Source organism: Papilio machaon, chromosome 1, assembly GCF_912999745.1.
Source record: "Papilio machaon chromosome 1, ilPapMach1.1, whole genome shotgun sequence".
NCBI classification, from domain to species: Eukaryota; Metazoa; Arthropoda; class Insecta; order Lepidoptera; family Papilionidae; genus Papilio; species Papilio machaon.
Window position 1 is genome coordinate 272,200 of NC_059986.1, and position 11,484 is coordinate 283,683.

The window sequence follows — 11,484 nt, forward strand, 5'->3', positions numbered from 1 at the left end:
CTGAACTCACAGATTAGTAATTATAAATTATTGAGTGTATAAATCGAAGAAATATTGGTGAGTGTGGCTCACTCAGACGATCGAACGTAGAATATTGGAATTAAAGTTACGAAAAGACTAAGTTTATTAGATTGGTCAAATACCAATCATATCAAACAACGTTTATGGAAAAAATGTATATTAAAATAATAAAAATGTAAAGTTGTATACAATATAAAATACATTTCAAAGTTATAAATTATAATCGGGAAGTGATAAAATTCTTCTTGTCATCTATTTAAGGTTTGTTTTTCAACTTCTTTTCTACCATGCCTGTTGTCATCGTTCTCCATGTCTGTTTGCCTGCAAATATAAACATTATGTCAGTCAGATATTGTACACATGAAACATTATTTTTGTGGAGTTAATATAAGAAAATGTTATACACTACTGCCCGTGTTTGGAACACATCTATACAAAGCCGTCTACTACAGTGTCAGCCTCACCCGGTGCATCCGAATATGTCTCGCTCGGTGACGTCGTAGAAACGTATATCGTGTATGTCGCGGCGGTCGTAGTCGCGCAACCGGCGCAGCAGCTCTAGCAATCCGCGCACGTCCGCCTCCTTGCGCTCCAGTCGCCGCCGCAGCGCGCCCACCTCCGCCACCAGCGAGCCTTCGCGCTGTAACACCCGCACACACGCGCCCACTCAAGCACCACCACACAGCAACAACAAGGATATCGACTTGCCGCACCGACCAGCTCGCACACATAAAAAAATTTCAGCTCAAAATCATGAAATATTTTTATTTTTCTTGTTGACTTCATATTACATTAAAAGTAATGTCTGTCTGAGAAATCACACATAGAAAGAAAGTATAAAAAACGCGAAGCATGTTCTTTTTACGTATTGTCACACACCTACGTCATGGTTGAATTGTACAAGATACCGACCTCGGAGGTCCGCCGGCGCTCCATCACCAGCCTGGCGGAGATGTCGGCCTCCATCTCCTCGACGGCGCGCGCCAGTAGCCCGTTCTGCTCCACCAGGTCGCTCACCCACGACCGCAGCAGCTCCAACTCCTTCTGCAAACCACGTGTTTTTTGCAAAACCAGTCCTGCCCACAGCACAACTTATTCGTAATTCCGGTATAAATCTGCTTTGAATATAAGTTGTCTTTTAAATCTTACTCGGTCTTCCTACCTAGTATCCCATATAGTGGTGGGGTCTGCTTTTTGTACGATTAAAAATCACGGTATATCATATTTGAATCACAACCTATTGTGTGGCTTATTCGAGAAATTGAACTCCACAGGAAGGTGGAATGAGGGCATATCACTCTATATTAATAAAATTGGAGTGTCTCTATGTGCGTCGTGCGAAAAAAAAATCATATTACGTACACGTGATGTATTTGCGTTGCTGATGTGCGTAACTGGATTGCGAAAACCCAGGTTTTTAATATTTTGTCTGTATGTTTGTCCGCAAGGCGGCGTTTGTTTCGTGTTATCTCCGGAACGGCTGGACCGATTTTGAAGGGACTTTGACAGGAAGGTAACTGATGCACGTGAGAGTATTTAAGTTTTTTTTTTTATTCTGTGCTGAGGAACTTCCGGGCGACCGTTATTTATATTGTAAATCTTGGGTGAGTGACACAAATAACAACTTTTATATGCAGATCTACCGTTTGCAAGTGAATCTAATTTTACCTGCAATTTATTTCTCCCGCCAGTCTTATTAACCAGCTCTATCCTGTGCTCGTAGGCTCTCTGTACGTCCTTCAGTATATTGAGCGTGGGGCCGCCCTTGCACACGCACAGCCCGCCATCTTGCGGCATCGCCTCGCACTCGGATAGATTTCCCTCCATCATTACTTAATTTAAATTCTACTCCGACAGCTGTTCATAATACTTGTGTTTGTAAAGTTATTACTTGATCACCAAATATCTTCATATGAACCAGGTTGTGATGCGACATTACAGTTGATGGTTGATTACGTCATCATGTCACGCGACTTTTCGTTTTGTTCTTTTAAAATTACTCTTTCTAACCTCTTTGGAGGAGAGGACACGGAAATACTCTAAGTAAAAATATTGGTAAAAAACATTTATTAAATTAGAAATTTTACAGTAAAATGAAAAAAATTACCTTTCTCTGCTCGTTATCGTAATGCAGGACAAATTTAGATAATGCTTTTCGTTCGTTTAAGAAATTTAAATCTATCTTCAGAGGTGATATTGACCTTAGAAAAAGCTAACTACTATTTTATAGTTTAATTCTAAACTTGTTTCCTCGAATTCATGAGATGTATAGGATCTTATAGTATTTTTCTGTTTAACTTTTTTAATCTACGTTTACTTACCATCTATTGTTACTAGAATTTCAAACTAGTTAATACTGTAGGGGATAAAATAAAACTATTTTCAACATTGTAAATCTTTATTCCAGGAATATTTTGGCTGATTCTTTGTACCTACTTAATATATACACGTAATTAAAGTTACACAATAAGTTAGCGTGTTCTAAACACAATCACATATATCTATATACTTTTATTTTAATAAGGAACCTTCACAAAAGTAAACATAAAATATTAAATGTAGAAAATAAAATCAGGGAAATGTCGTTATTGTTACATAAGTGTTTTTGTAAATTATATTTATATAGTGGCTATAGAAAAACAACCCTTTATAAACATGGATTATATTTTGAAAACAAACATTCTTTCAAAACTTAAAACACAAATACAAACATCAATTTAATTCTCAAGCAAGTTAGAATTAAACTGTTCCAATTCCAAAATTACATACAATTGTCTACTTCAAATAATAAAACGTCTACGTCAATTATATATTTGAAGTAAAATAAGACCTCTACAAATAACACTGCGTTGAATCAGTTCAGTAAAAGCCTGACAAAAAAACACTATGTAGGTGAAGAAATATATTATTTTCTAAAAAATCAGATATTTTGCAATATAACATAAAAAAGTGCGTCAGAAATGCTAAGAAAAGCAGTAGAAATGCAAAAAGTGATGAGACAATTTTTTCATCAAAAAAAAACTTGTGAGCCGTCATGGGACGCCTGGCAGATGTGAAACATCGAGTGTGTACAAGTAATATGCATAAAATATTATATTATTAAAATAAAACATATATATAAGTATACCTCAGTATAGCGTGGCGACCCGTCGCCACGGCAAGCGTCGCCACGCTAACAATTCGGTTTACAAGTGATCCTATAGATGTTTCACATCAAAAACAGTTGAGAATTATAAAAAAGGGTATTGCAGTGTACACTATATCTCTATGTACTAATAATATACATAGTGTTTACTCAAAGAAGTGTCCTTAATATATAGTTGGTACTATGTACCTGTAAACTTACTCTAATGATGTCGCAGAAAAGAGTGAGACAAAATAACTTGAAATTATTTTAAATTAAACAGTTTTTTAACGAAATATAAAACGGTTAAAACTCAAAATGATTCGATTAGGTAAAAGTGTTGACCTGGGAGAGTAACTTCATGTCTCGAAAGTTACATAAACATGTAGAACAAGTAATTTCTTGCCTAAACGAGGACTCTTCTTAACGACAAAACAACGAAAGCACTGCACAGACTGCAGACGTTATCATGGACGTAGTACTTGTTGGCGACGTAGTTACCAACGTAAGTTACACGCACCCTCCTTGAACTCGCCTAGGAGTTCTAGGAGTTCTGTCCCGACTGCTCGAAACTACTCTTTGCGGACACAGTGTTTGTGAGCCGTTTTATATTTCATTTTCATTTATTTATATGAAAGATCGTAATATACATTTTTTACAATATATAACAAACTTCAATATGTTAGAATCACTTTACCTTGTTTTATCGCGACTGTGGAAAGTTTTTCATACAAACGTTACACCTCCATCTATCAAAATAACAGATACATCTCCACATTACACAAGAAAATCCCATTGTTGTGCTTCAATGGCTATAATTACGCAGATTCTATGTGAATAAAGCAAGGCTCTGAAAGCCGACATCACAATGTCGGTTCTCTGCCGCATGGCGCTAGTGTAGCCGACACGAGCGCCATGCCGACCTTTGTATCTGTAACAAGTATGTCCCGGTAATATTCATTCATAAAGTAAAACATTAGAGAGAAGCTATATATAACTAGCCGACTCTTACCTTGTAAGCAGGTAGCCAGGCGCCGAGGAGGCGAGAGACGCGGCGCGCTCAGTAGAACTGCTTCAGCTGCTCGTACGTGAGGAAGAAGATGATGTTCCAGGGTCCCATGCGCAGCCACGTCGGCACGAACCCCTTGTACAGCGCCAGGAAACCCTCGTTGCGAACCGTCTGCACAATGTGTGTGTTATCACCTGACCACAGATTACCTATATAGAGCTGGATGATGAACGCTCACCTGAACGAAACAGTCGATAGTGCCCCGATATATTCTCTGCGCCGGCCCCCGCGAGTCTTTCACGTTTCTTTGGTTCATTAGCCGCGTCTGAAACATTCAATAACATACATATCGGACACCATTTACAACATGTAGACTTAAGCACCTGCAAGCCGAGAGCAATGTTACCCGCACGACGTCGAGCGGCGTGCTGGCGACGGCGCTGCCGAGGCTGGCCAGCAGGCTGGAGGCGAGGTGGTTGAGCGGCGCGTCGCCCAGCGCGGGCTGCAGACGGCGCTTGCACGCGTCGTACACGGGCAGCTCCACGGCCGCGATGAGCGCCGCGCGCTGCGACGTCGGCCCCACGCCGCGCCACAGCCCCGCCACGCCCTCCGCGCGGTAGATGGACACGAAGCACCGCACCAGGTTGCGCTTCTCGTCGCCCACCTGCATGCGCACTTTGAGGACGTCGGTGGGGTTGGCGATGGCGCTGGAGAGGCCGCCGGCGAGCGCCGCGCACAGCGTGTCGGTGGGCAGGTGCTCGGCCGCGCCGCCGTCCGAGCGCCGCGCGCCCAGCGCCTTCTTCAGCGAGTAGTACGTCCCGAACTTGATCGTGCCGTACGTCGCCTGCCGCAGCACCGCCGGCCATATTCTGCACGCATACAGCGACACATAAATTCCATTGTATCACATCCATACATAGAAATGTCATTAAAATATTCACAAAATAAAGTCTTATAGAAAATCAAATCATCAAAACTGTAGTACGGCAATGGAAACTTTCCATATATTTAATCAAGGTCGGAGTGTAATTACGTGTACGAACCGGTAACTGGAACGAAGAACTACCACAAATCAATCAATCGACAAATGAATCAACTCCGACAGATATACATTAATAACTATACTTATAAATATAATAATTAGTAATCCTAGTCTCCATCCTTGTGATATGTATAGTAATGTTCACTTATCTGGTTTATCATCTTATTATTGGATTATTCTTAAGCCTTTTATCATAGAAATTCCATATGTCTAACGACTGCGACGTCGGCACTACATTTTATTACATCTATGTAAATGTAAAGATTTCAGAATATCGTGTAACGTAAGAAATATAATTACATTATGTAAACGAAAATAAAATTTTAAACAAAAAGGTAACACACAAGGAAAAATTAGCACTCTGCGTATGAGGGTACAGTTTGCGTAATAGATGTTAAACAGTATCTAACTGAAAATCATAAAGTTATGCAAAAAGAGTAGAAATGTACCTGTGACCTAGACATTTAACATCAAATTGTTTTACCAAGTGTAATTAAAAAGAAAAATTGGAAAAATATTAAATTTTAATAATATTATAAATGCAAATGTTTATATGGATGCTTCTTAAAAGATATTTAAAAGAGCTCAACTGATCTTGCTGAAATTTGGCCTAGATATAGAACATATTCTGGAAGAACAGATAGGTTACTCATCAAGTTTTTTTTTTAATCCGCGCAGACAGAGTCGCTGGCTACAATTAGTAATTTTTATAAGAGAAGGAGGCAAATGAGCGGCGGGAACACCAAAGTGATCATCGACGCCCATGGACATCCGCAACACTATAAACTTTTCAGGCTGTCAGATAAGTCAGAGAGATTTTACTTATAACAGAAGTGTTTTTAATTATAAATGTAACAAATATGTGACGTAATTAGTAGTTAGTCTTATTATCATGGACCTGTAATGTCAGACACGCTGCCGTCAATGGCCTGAGTATGATGTCACAATCTGATGCAATGATAAGATTGTATAGTCTCTAACATACAATATTGTTATTGTTTTTATTTTATCTGCATATTATTTGTACATACATATATACTAGCTTGAGCCTGCGACTATATCTGTGCAATAACTATTTGATTTTCTATCAAAATTAACAATGGGCATTTTTTTATATGAAGACAAAAACCACCCATACGATTTATGGAACCTAGCGAAAATTTATATTTGCATATAAAGATACTATTTACAAAATAAAAAAGCATTCCAATTCTTGATGCATAAAAACATTAAAATAGGACAGTGGACAGTAACTTTTTTAGCACAACTAGAGTCCTGGGTGAGATTTCTATACCCTCTTTTTTCCTTTGGGGGTTAGTTTTTGGGTTAACAGGGTTATGTGGTACTGTGTAATTCACAGGCCAGTGGTGTTCATTTTTCATCTATCCAATGCCCTGAGCGGTCTCCCAACCGCACCCTACACTAACGCCAGCCCTGACAGTAGACAAAACACTTGAATAAAAAACAACATATTTATTTCTTACCCACAATACAATGCCTTGATTCCTTCCTGCCTGGAAGTCTTCACAAAGCAGTCCACCATGCCGGTGTAGCGGAGCTCCACATGTCGAGGATCTATCTTCTGACCCTGGATCTGGAGACGGGTTTTTGTTGTGTCAATTGGAAATGTACCTGAACAACACAAACATACCATTGCTAACAAATATGAAATCGTATTTAATATTTTAAAACTGCGAAGATATTAAAAAATATGTGTGAAGTCAATCAACCAACACTTGACCAACATGGTTGATGATGGCCCTTCACCCCTAACTTAGGGTAGGCTCTTAGTGTATAATTTTGCAATATAAGGTGTATTGTTGTAAGAGAAATCTCAAAAGTAATTTATATAAAAAACATTGCAAAATGCGGCAACAAAATATATTAACAGGGCATTGTAATGAGGTTAATTATTTTTGTTAAACATATGTTATATATCTCACCAAACTCCGCCACGATCGAGGCCAAGCCGCCATAAATAAACGGTCTCCAATCTCTATCTCCCATCACATGCGAAACTATTTGCACACTAAATTCTTCAAGCGGCCAACTTGTTTACAGTTACCAGTATCCGGGTTTTAACACTGAGGTTATCTTTATCCGGCTACGTGAGAATTTTAATTAGTGTGATTACTTTCATCATCAACACCAAATATTACTCCATTCTGAGAATATGATGAACACATTAAATACCTTAACCCGCAAGAATTTCTTATCGAGCGACATTCAAAAATCAGTCTGTCACTTTATCAAGTCTGACAAAAGACAAATGATAGTTTTGCATTGACATATAGAGCAAAAAACTTTACTCTTTGACTCTTTGATGTAGAGCATAGACGAACAGCTCAGATTAAGAATTATATAGACGAACAGAAATAGATTCATATTTTTTTTCCGATTTATCCTATCGAATGTAGCCCAACTTGTGTAAAACTAATTCTCAATTATAGGTAAGCCGGTGTCCGATGTGTTCGGCAGGAATCTTCTTATTTAAATAATGGCTGTGAAAGGCTACCAGCGAAAAGCGTCCACAAACCACTAAAATCTTAATTATAGTCTTGATTCAAGGTTTTGCTTTTATCTGGTTTTAAGTCATTTATTCTGTCAAGTCTGTTTTCTTTGTAACGTTATGAGTTAAGACCTAAAGGTCTATGTTACCAGGACATAAAATTAAAAATTAAATTGCAACGTCCACTAACTTGTCAGTGTCAATTAGGCTAGGCTAAGGTTCTGGGTTCAATTTTCTGTTTTACTTGTTAATTTTAATGTTTTGAATTTTAGTTTTTGTTTGTTCTTTTATTTTTAATATTCAGGTTAAAAAAAACAATCAATATATTTCATATGTATTTAAAAGAACGTAAAATTTTATAAGTAAAAAAGTTTGTAATATGAACAATAATAACAAGCATAATATAATATAGTACACGTTTGCTTTAAGATTCTGCTGTAAATTTCATAAAGCACTGATCAAGAGTGGAAGATGGATACATTTTTTTTTGTGCAATTATTTTGTTCTAGGTAAGGTTTATGCAGTGTTAATACAATGTTTGATGGTTATGCCAACCAAGTACAGCAGGAACCGAACCCTGCACCGCCTCCTCCGAAAGTCTTAAGATTTGATAAAGGATATGTGAAGACACTTCCTGGGATATTGAAAATAGTACAACTGGTATGTTGGGTTAAACATTCATGTTTATTACTTACACGCCTATATCAAGTACCTAATATTTGATCCATTGATTTTAAGGAATTATTCAATAGTTAAAAGTACTATTGATTATAAGTGGGCCAATTTAATAGGCCACATTTGATTATCAATTTGAGCTTCATAGTGAAGGGAGCTGCTTACTTAACATCATTAAATTGAATTAATCAATTCAGATTTCAAACATATGTGAATCAAATTCAGTTGTTATGAAATACCCTTGTTTTTCTTTATATTTTGTGCCTGCTGTTACAAACCTATTACTCGTTGTAGTTCAATTCGATCATTATATGTTATAAATTAAGTATTCATAAAAAATATGTATTATGTATTTCAGTTGTGCAACCTCATAGGATTCATATGTTTGAAAGTGTCATGGGCATGGCTGTCATCAATCTTCTACAACATACTGTACTGGGTGGCCAACATTGTCACGCTGTTTCTCTTCTGCATGTACATGTTCCACTTTGTGGATAAATATGACAGATTGCCGTGGATGAAGTTCGAGTTCTTCTACTGTGGTGTTGTGGTACTCGCTTATATTATATTGTCAATTATTGCAACAACTGTTGGAGAAAATGGATATGCTGTTGGGGTATGTTTATCTTTACACTAATTTTTTTTATATTTAATTACAAATCTATGTATTTAGGGATATAGATAAGATAATATTAAGATAAAAGTTATTTCCATGAACAGATAACATAATTTTCGAAGAATTTAGAGTTTATGAAGTTATAACATTAGGCACTTTGATGAATAATTTATAGGTAATTTTCAATAATTAATTTTAATATCACTAATTCTATATTAAGATGAAGCACCCCTACCTAAGGCTCTTAAGAAGCTGTGTATTGATGAAGTTTCATGATATTTTCTTAGACTATTTACTACATTATTTTATTAGCACTGTTTTTTAGAAACAATAAAATTACTTTGCAGTTCTTTGGGCTGTGCGCTATTATAGCATACGGCTACGACGGCTACCTGAAATACAGGTCATGGAAGCGAGGTCTGCCCCCACAGTGACCCTACACAGACAACACCAATTTCAATTAGTTTTATTTAGGTTAAGATTTATATTAACTGTTAAGTTTCAACCAAACAAAATCTGTATTATTTTCTTTTTTTTTTTTTAATTATTTTACTTTTCATAAATAACATTTTTTTTTTATTTTTAAGATGAATTCTTTGGTTGTTGTTTGAGATTGACATTACTGTTATTTTTTGATAACACTTTTTAAGACAAGCAACAAACCAACTGGCAATCTTTGTGCCATTTATTATTAAAGAATTGCTTATATTTTTCTTAATTTAAATATTATTGAAGAAAAAATTATCTTTTTCAGTATTATGAGATCTTCTTTAACATTTACACTTGAATATAACTTTTTTTTATATTTTATGTATTAACATTATATAGTTGAAGCACAACTTATGTACCTTATAGAGGAAAATAGGCCGCATAGGCCCTTTTACTTTAGCAAAAAAATAACATTTACACCTGTAAATGTGTATTTTGTTTAATATATGTTGTTAACTAAGAGGTAACTTTTAACATAATAAAGTAAAAATCAATTTGTTACTTTGGCCCTTATACATAGGACTCATCGTAATATGAAAGGTATTTAACGAGCCACAAAAATATGTACAATATATATTTTTTAAAATGTGCCTTAACCTAATATATATATGTTTAAAAACTTATATACAAAATATTCAACTTTGGACAATGTATTTATGTAACTATTTTATATATATTTTTCAATGGTACATAGACTGTTTGAACGCGTTTAAAAGACACAGTTACATGATTGTACTTTTTAGATGTTTTATATTTAGCTTTGATATATAAGTATATTTTTGATGGTAGACACCACTTATCTTGGGTTTCTGAGACCAAAATACCCTTTTGATATATGTTTTATGCAGAAATCTTGGACTCAGAAACCAATGGTTATAGTTTCTTATATGGAATACCTGACGTTATTTATAAGCATTTAAAAATATTTCACGCATTTTCTAAGATAATCATAGTGTTTGAATTGTTTTTTTTTTTACTGAAGTACTTGTTAATTTATTCTTAAGATAATATATTAAAATATCAATTTCTAACAATTAATGTTGTGTTTTTTTCAGTACTTTTGCTACGACATTTGTGCCAAATAAGTTTTTTTTGTTTAATAAAGATGTTCGTCGTTTACAAATAGATTTTAATTGTAGAAGCAGGTTGTGAAATTAAATCTTCTGAAAACTGATAATTTCTATAATAAGGTTCTTACCTTATTAAAAAAAGTCAATTATCTATGAACACTAATTATCGGGCAATAAATACATGTTTAAATAAAACAATTTGTCAACATTCATGATGTATATTATTAATATAAAATAAATATGTACAAACAACTTGGCTTGTTATACAGCCCACGATTGTTTGAGAATTAAATATACATGTATTAAGTATACAAGTGAAAAAAAATACAATTCAATTAATATTTAAATAATAAATACTAAGCTTAAGTAATATTGCTTCGATACACATTTAGTTTTAACAATTTGTGACATTAGTAAAATGCGGTGGGTACATACAATGTTGAAATTTTATTACAAACTCAATTAAAAATATAAAACTGACACTGGTAACGTTACTTTTATAAATGCGAATGTTTAGATGGATGTTTGTTTGAAGGTATCTCCGGAACGGCTCAACAGATCTTGATGAAATTTGGCACAGTTGTAGATCATAGTCTGGAAGAACAAATAGACTTATTACGTTTTTTTAATACCGCGCGGACAGTCGCGGGTGACAGCTAATATTACAATAATTGCAAAATTTACTTATTTTGGTCTAAAAATATTCAAAATTTATGTACAAAAAATTATTGTATAAACTATATATATTATTTTTTGTCCAAAACCATAAAAAAATCTTTCATGTTACAGCTTAAAATAACACTTTAAGCACTTAAATATTAACTACGTATACAACAGATTTTGTCAAAATTGAGGGGTGAAAATTTGCATGTAGAAATGTTACTCCTTAAATAAATCCTGTAAAGTAGTGAAAGTTTGTTTTGTACTTT

General features: G+C 35.1%; 2 protein-coding genes across 3 annotated transcripts; one reads left to right on the plus strand and one right to left on the minus strand.

Annotated features, from left to right (window-relative positions):
- Window positions 1-3,208: 3,208 nt before the first annotated feature.
- On the minus strand, window positions 3,209-7,449 carry LOC106712766 (mitochondrial uncoupling protein Bmcp). The gene is made up of 6 exons (XM_014505405.2): window positions 7,140-7,449; window positions 6,681-6,828; window positions 4,561-5,023; window positions 4,393-4,479; window positions 4,158-4,325; window positions 3,209-4,076 (listed from the first exon to the last, which is right to left on the minus strand). Exons 1-5 carry the CDS (start codon window positions 7,201-7,203, stop codon window positions 4,206-4,208), a joined length of 882 nt encoding a protein of 293 aa, XP_014360891.2. The 5' UTR covers window positions 7,204-7,449; the 3' UTR covers window positions 3,209-4,076; window positions 4,158-4,205.
- A 425-nt stretch (window positions 7,450-7,874) lies between these two features.
- Window positions 7,875-9,507, plus strand: LOC106712767 (proteolipid protein 2). 2 transcript variants are annotated; one of them, XM_045679016.1, is made up of 4 exons: window positions 7,875-8,009; window positions 8,215-8,365; window positions 8,739-8,996; window positions 9,344-9,507. In XM_045679016.1, the coding sequence occupies exons 2-4, from the start codon at window positions 8,240-8,242 to the stop codon at window positions 9,428-9,430; spliced, it is 471 nt and encodes a 156-aa protein (XP_045534972.1). In that variant the 5' UTR covers window positions 7,875-8,009; window positions 8,215-8,239; the 3' UTR covers window positions 9,431-9,507. The 2 variants fall into 2 exon arrangements, with proteins under 2 accessions (XP_045534972.1, XP_045534977.1); XM_045679021.1 differs by lacking the exon at window positions 7,875-8,009 and adding an exon at window positions 8,054-8,075.
- The last annotated feature ends 1,977 nt before the right edge of the window (window positions 9,508-11,484 follow it).

Excerpts from the sequence above, each read along its gene's own strand:
- LOC106712767 (XM_045679016.1), top strand. The coding sequence starts at position 8,240 with ATGTTTGATGGTTATGCCAACCAAGTACAGCAGGAACCGAACCCTGCA. Across the intron at positions 8,366-8,738 it reads TATTGAAAATAGTACAACTG|TTGTGCAACCTCATAGGATT; the intron begins GTATGTTGGGTT and ends TATGTATTTCAG. Across the intron at positions 8,997-9,343 it reads AAAATGGATATGCTGTTGGG|TTCTTTGGGCTGTGCGCTAT; the intron begins GTATGTTTATCT and ends ATTACTTTGCAG.
- LOC106712766 (XM_014505405.2), bottom strand. The coding sequence starts at position 7,203 with ATGGGAGATAGAGATTGGAGACCGTTTATTTATGGCGGCTTGGCCTCG. Across the intron at positions 5,024-6,680 it reads ATCAAGGCATTGTATTGTGG|AATATGGCCGGCGGTGCTGC; the intron begins GTAAGAAATAAA and ends GTATGCGTGCAG. Across the intron at positions 4,480-4,560 it reads CGCCGCTCGACGTCGTGCGG|ACGCGGCTAATGAACCAAAG; the intron begins GTAACATTGCTC and ends TGAATGTTTCAG.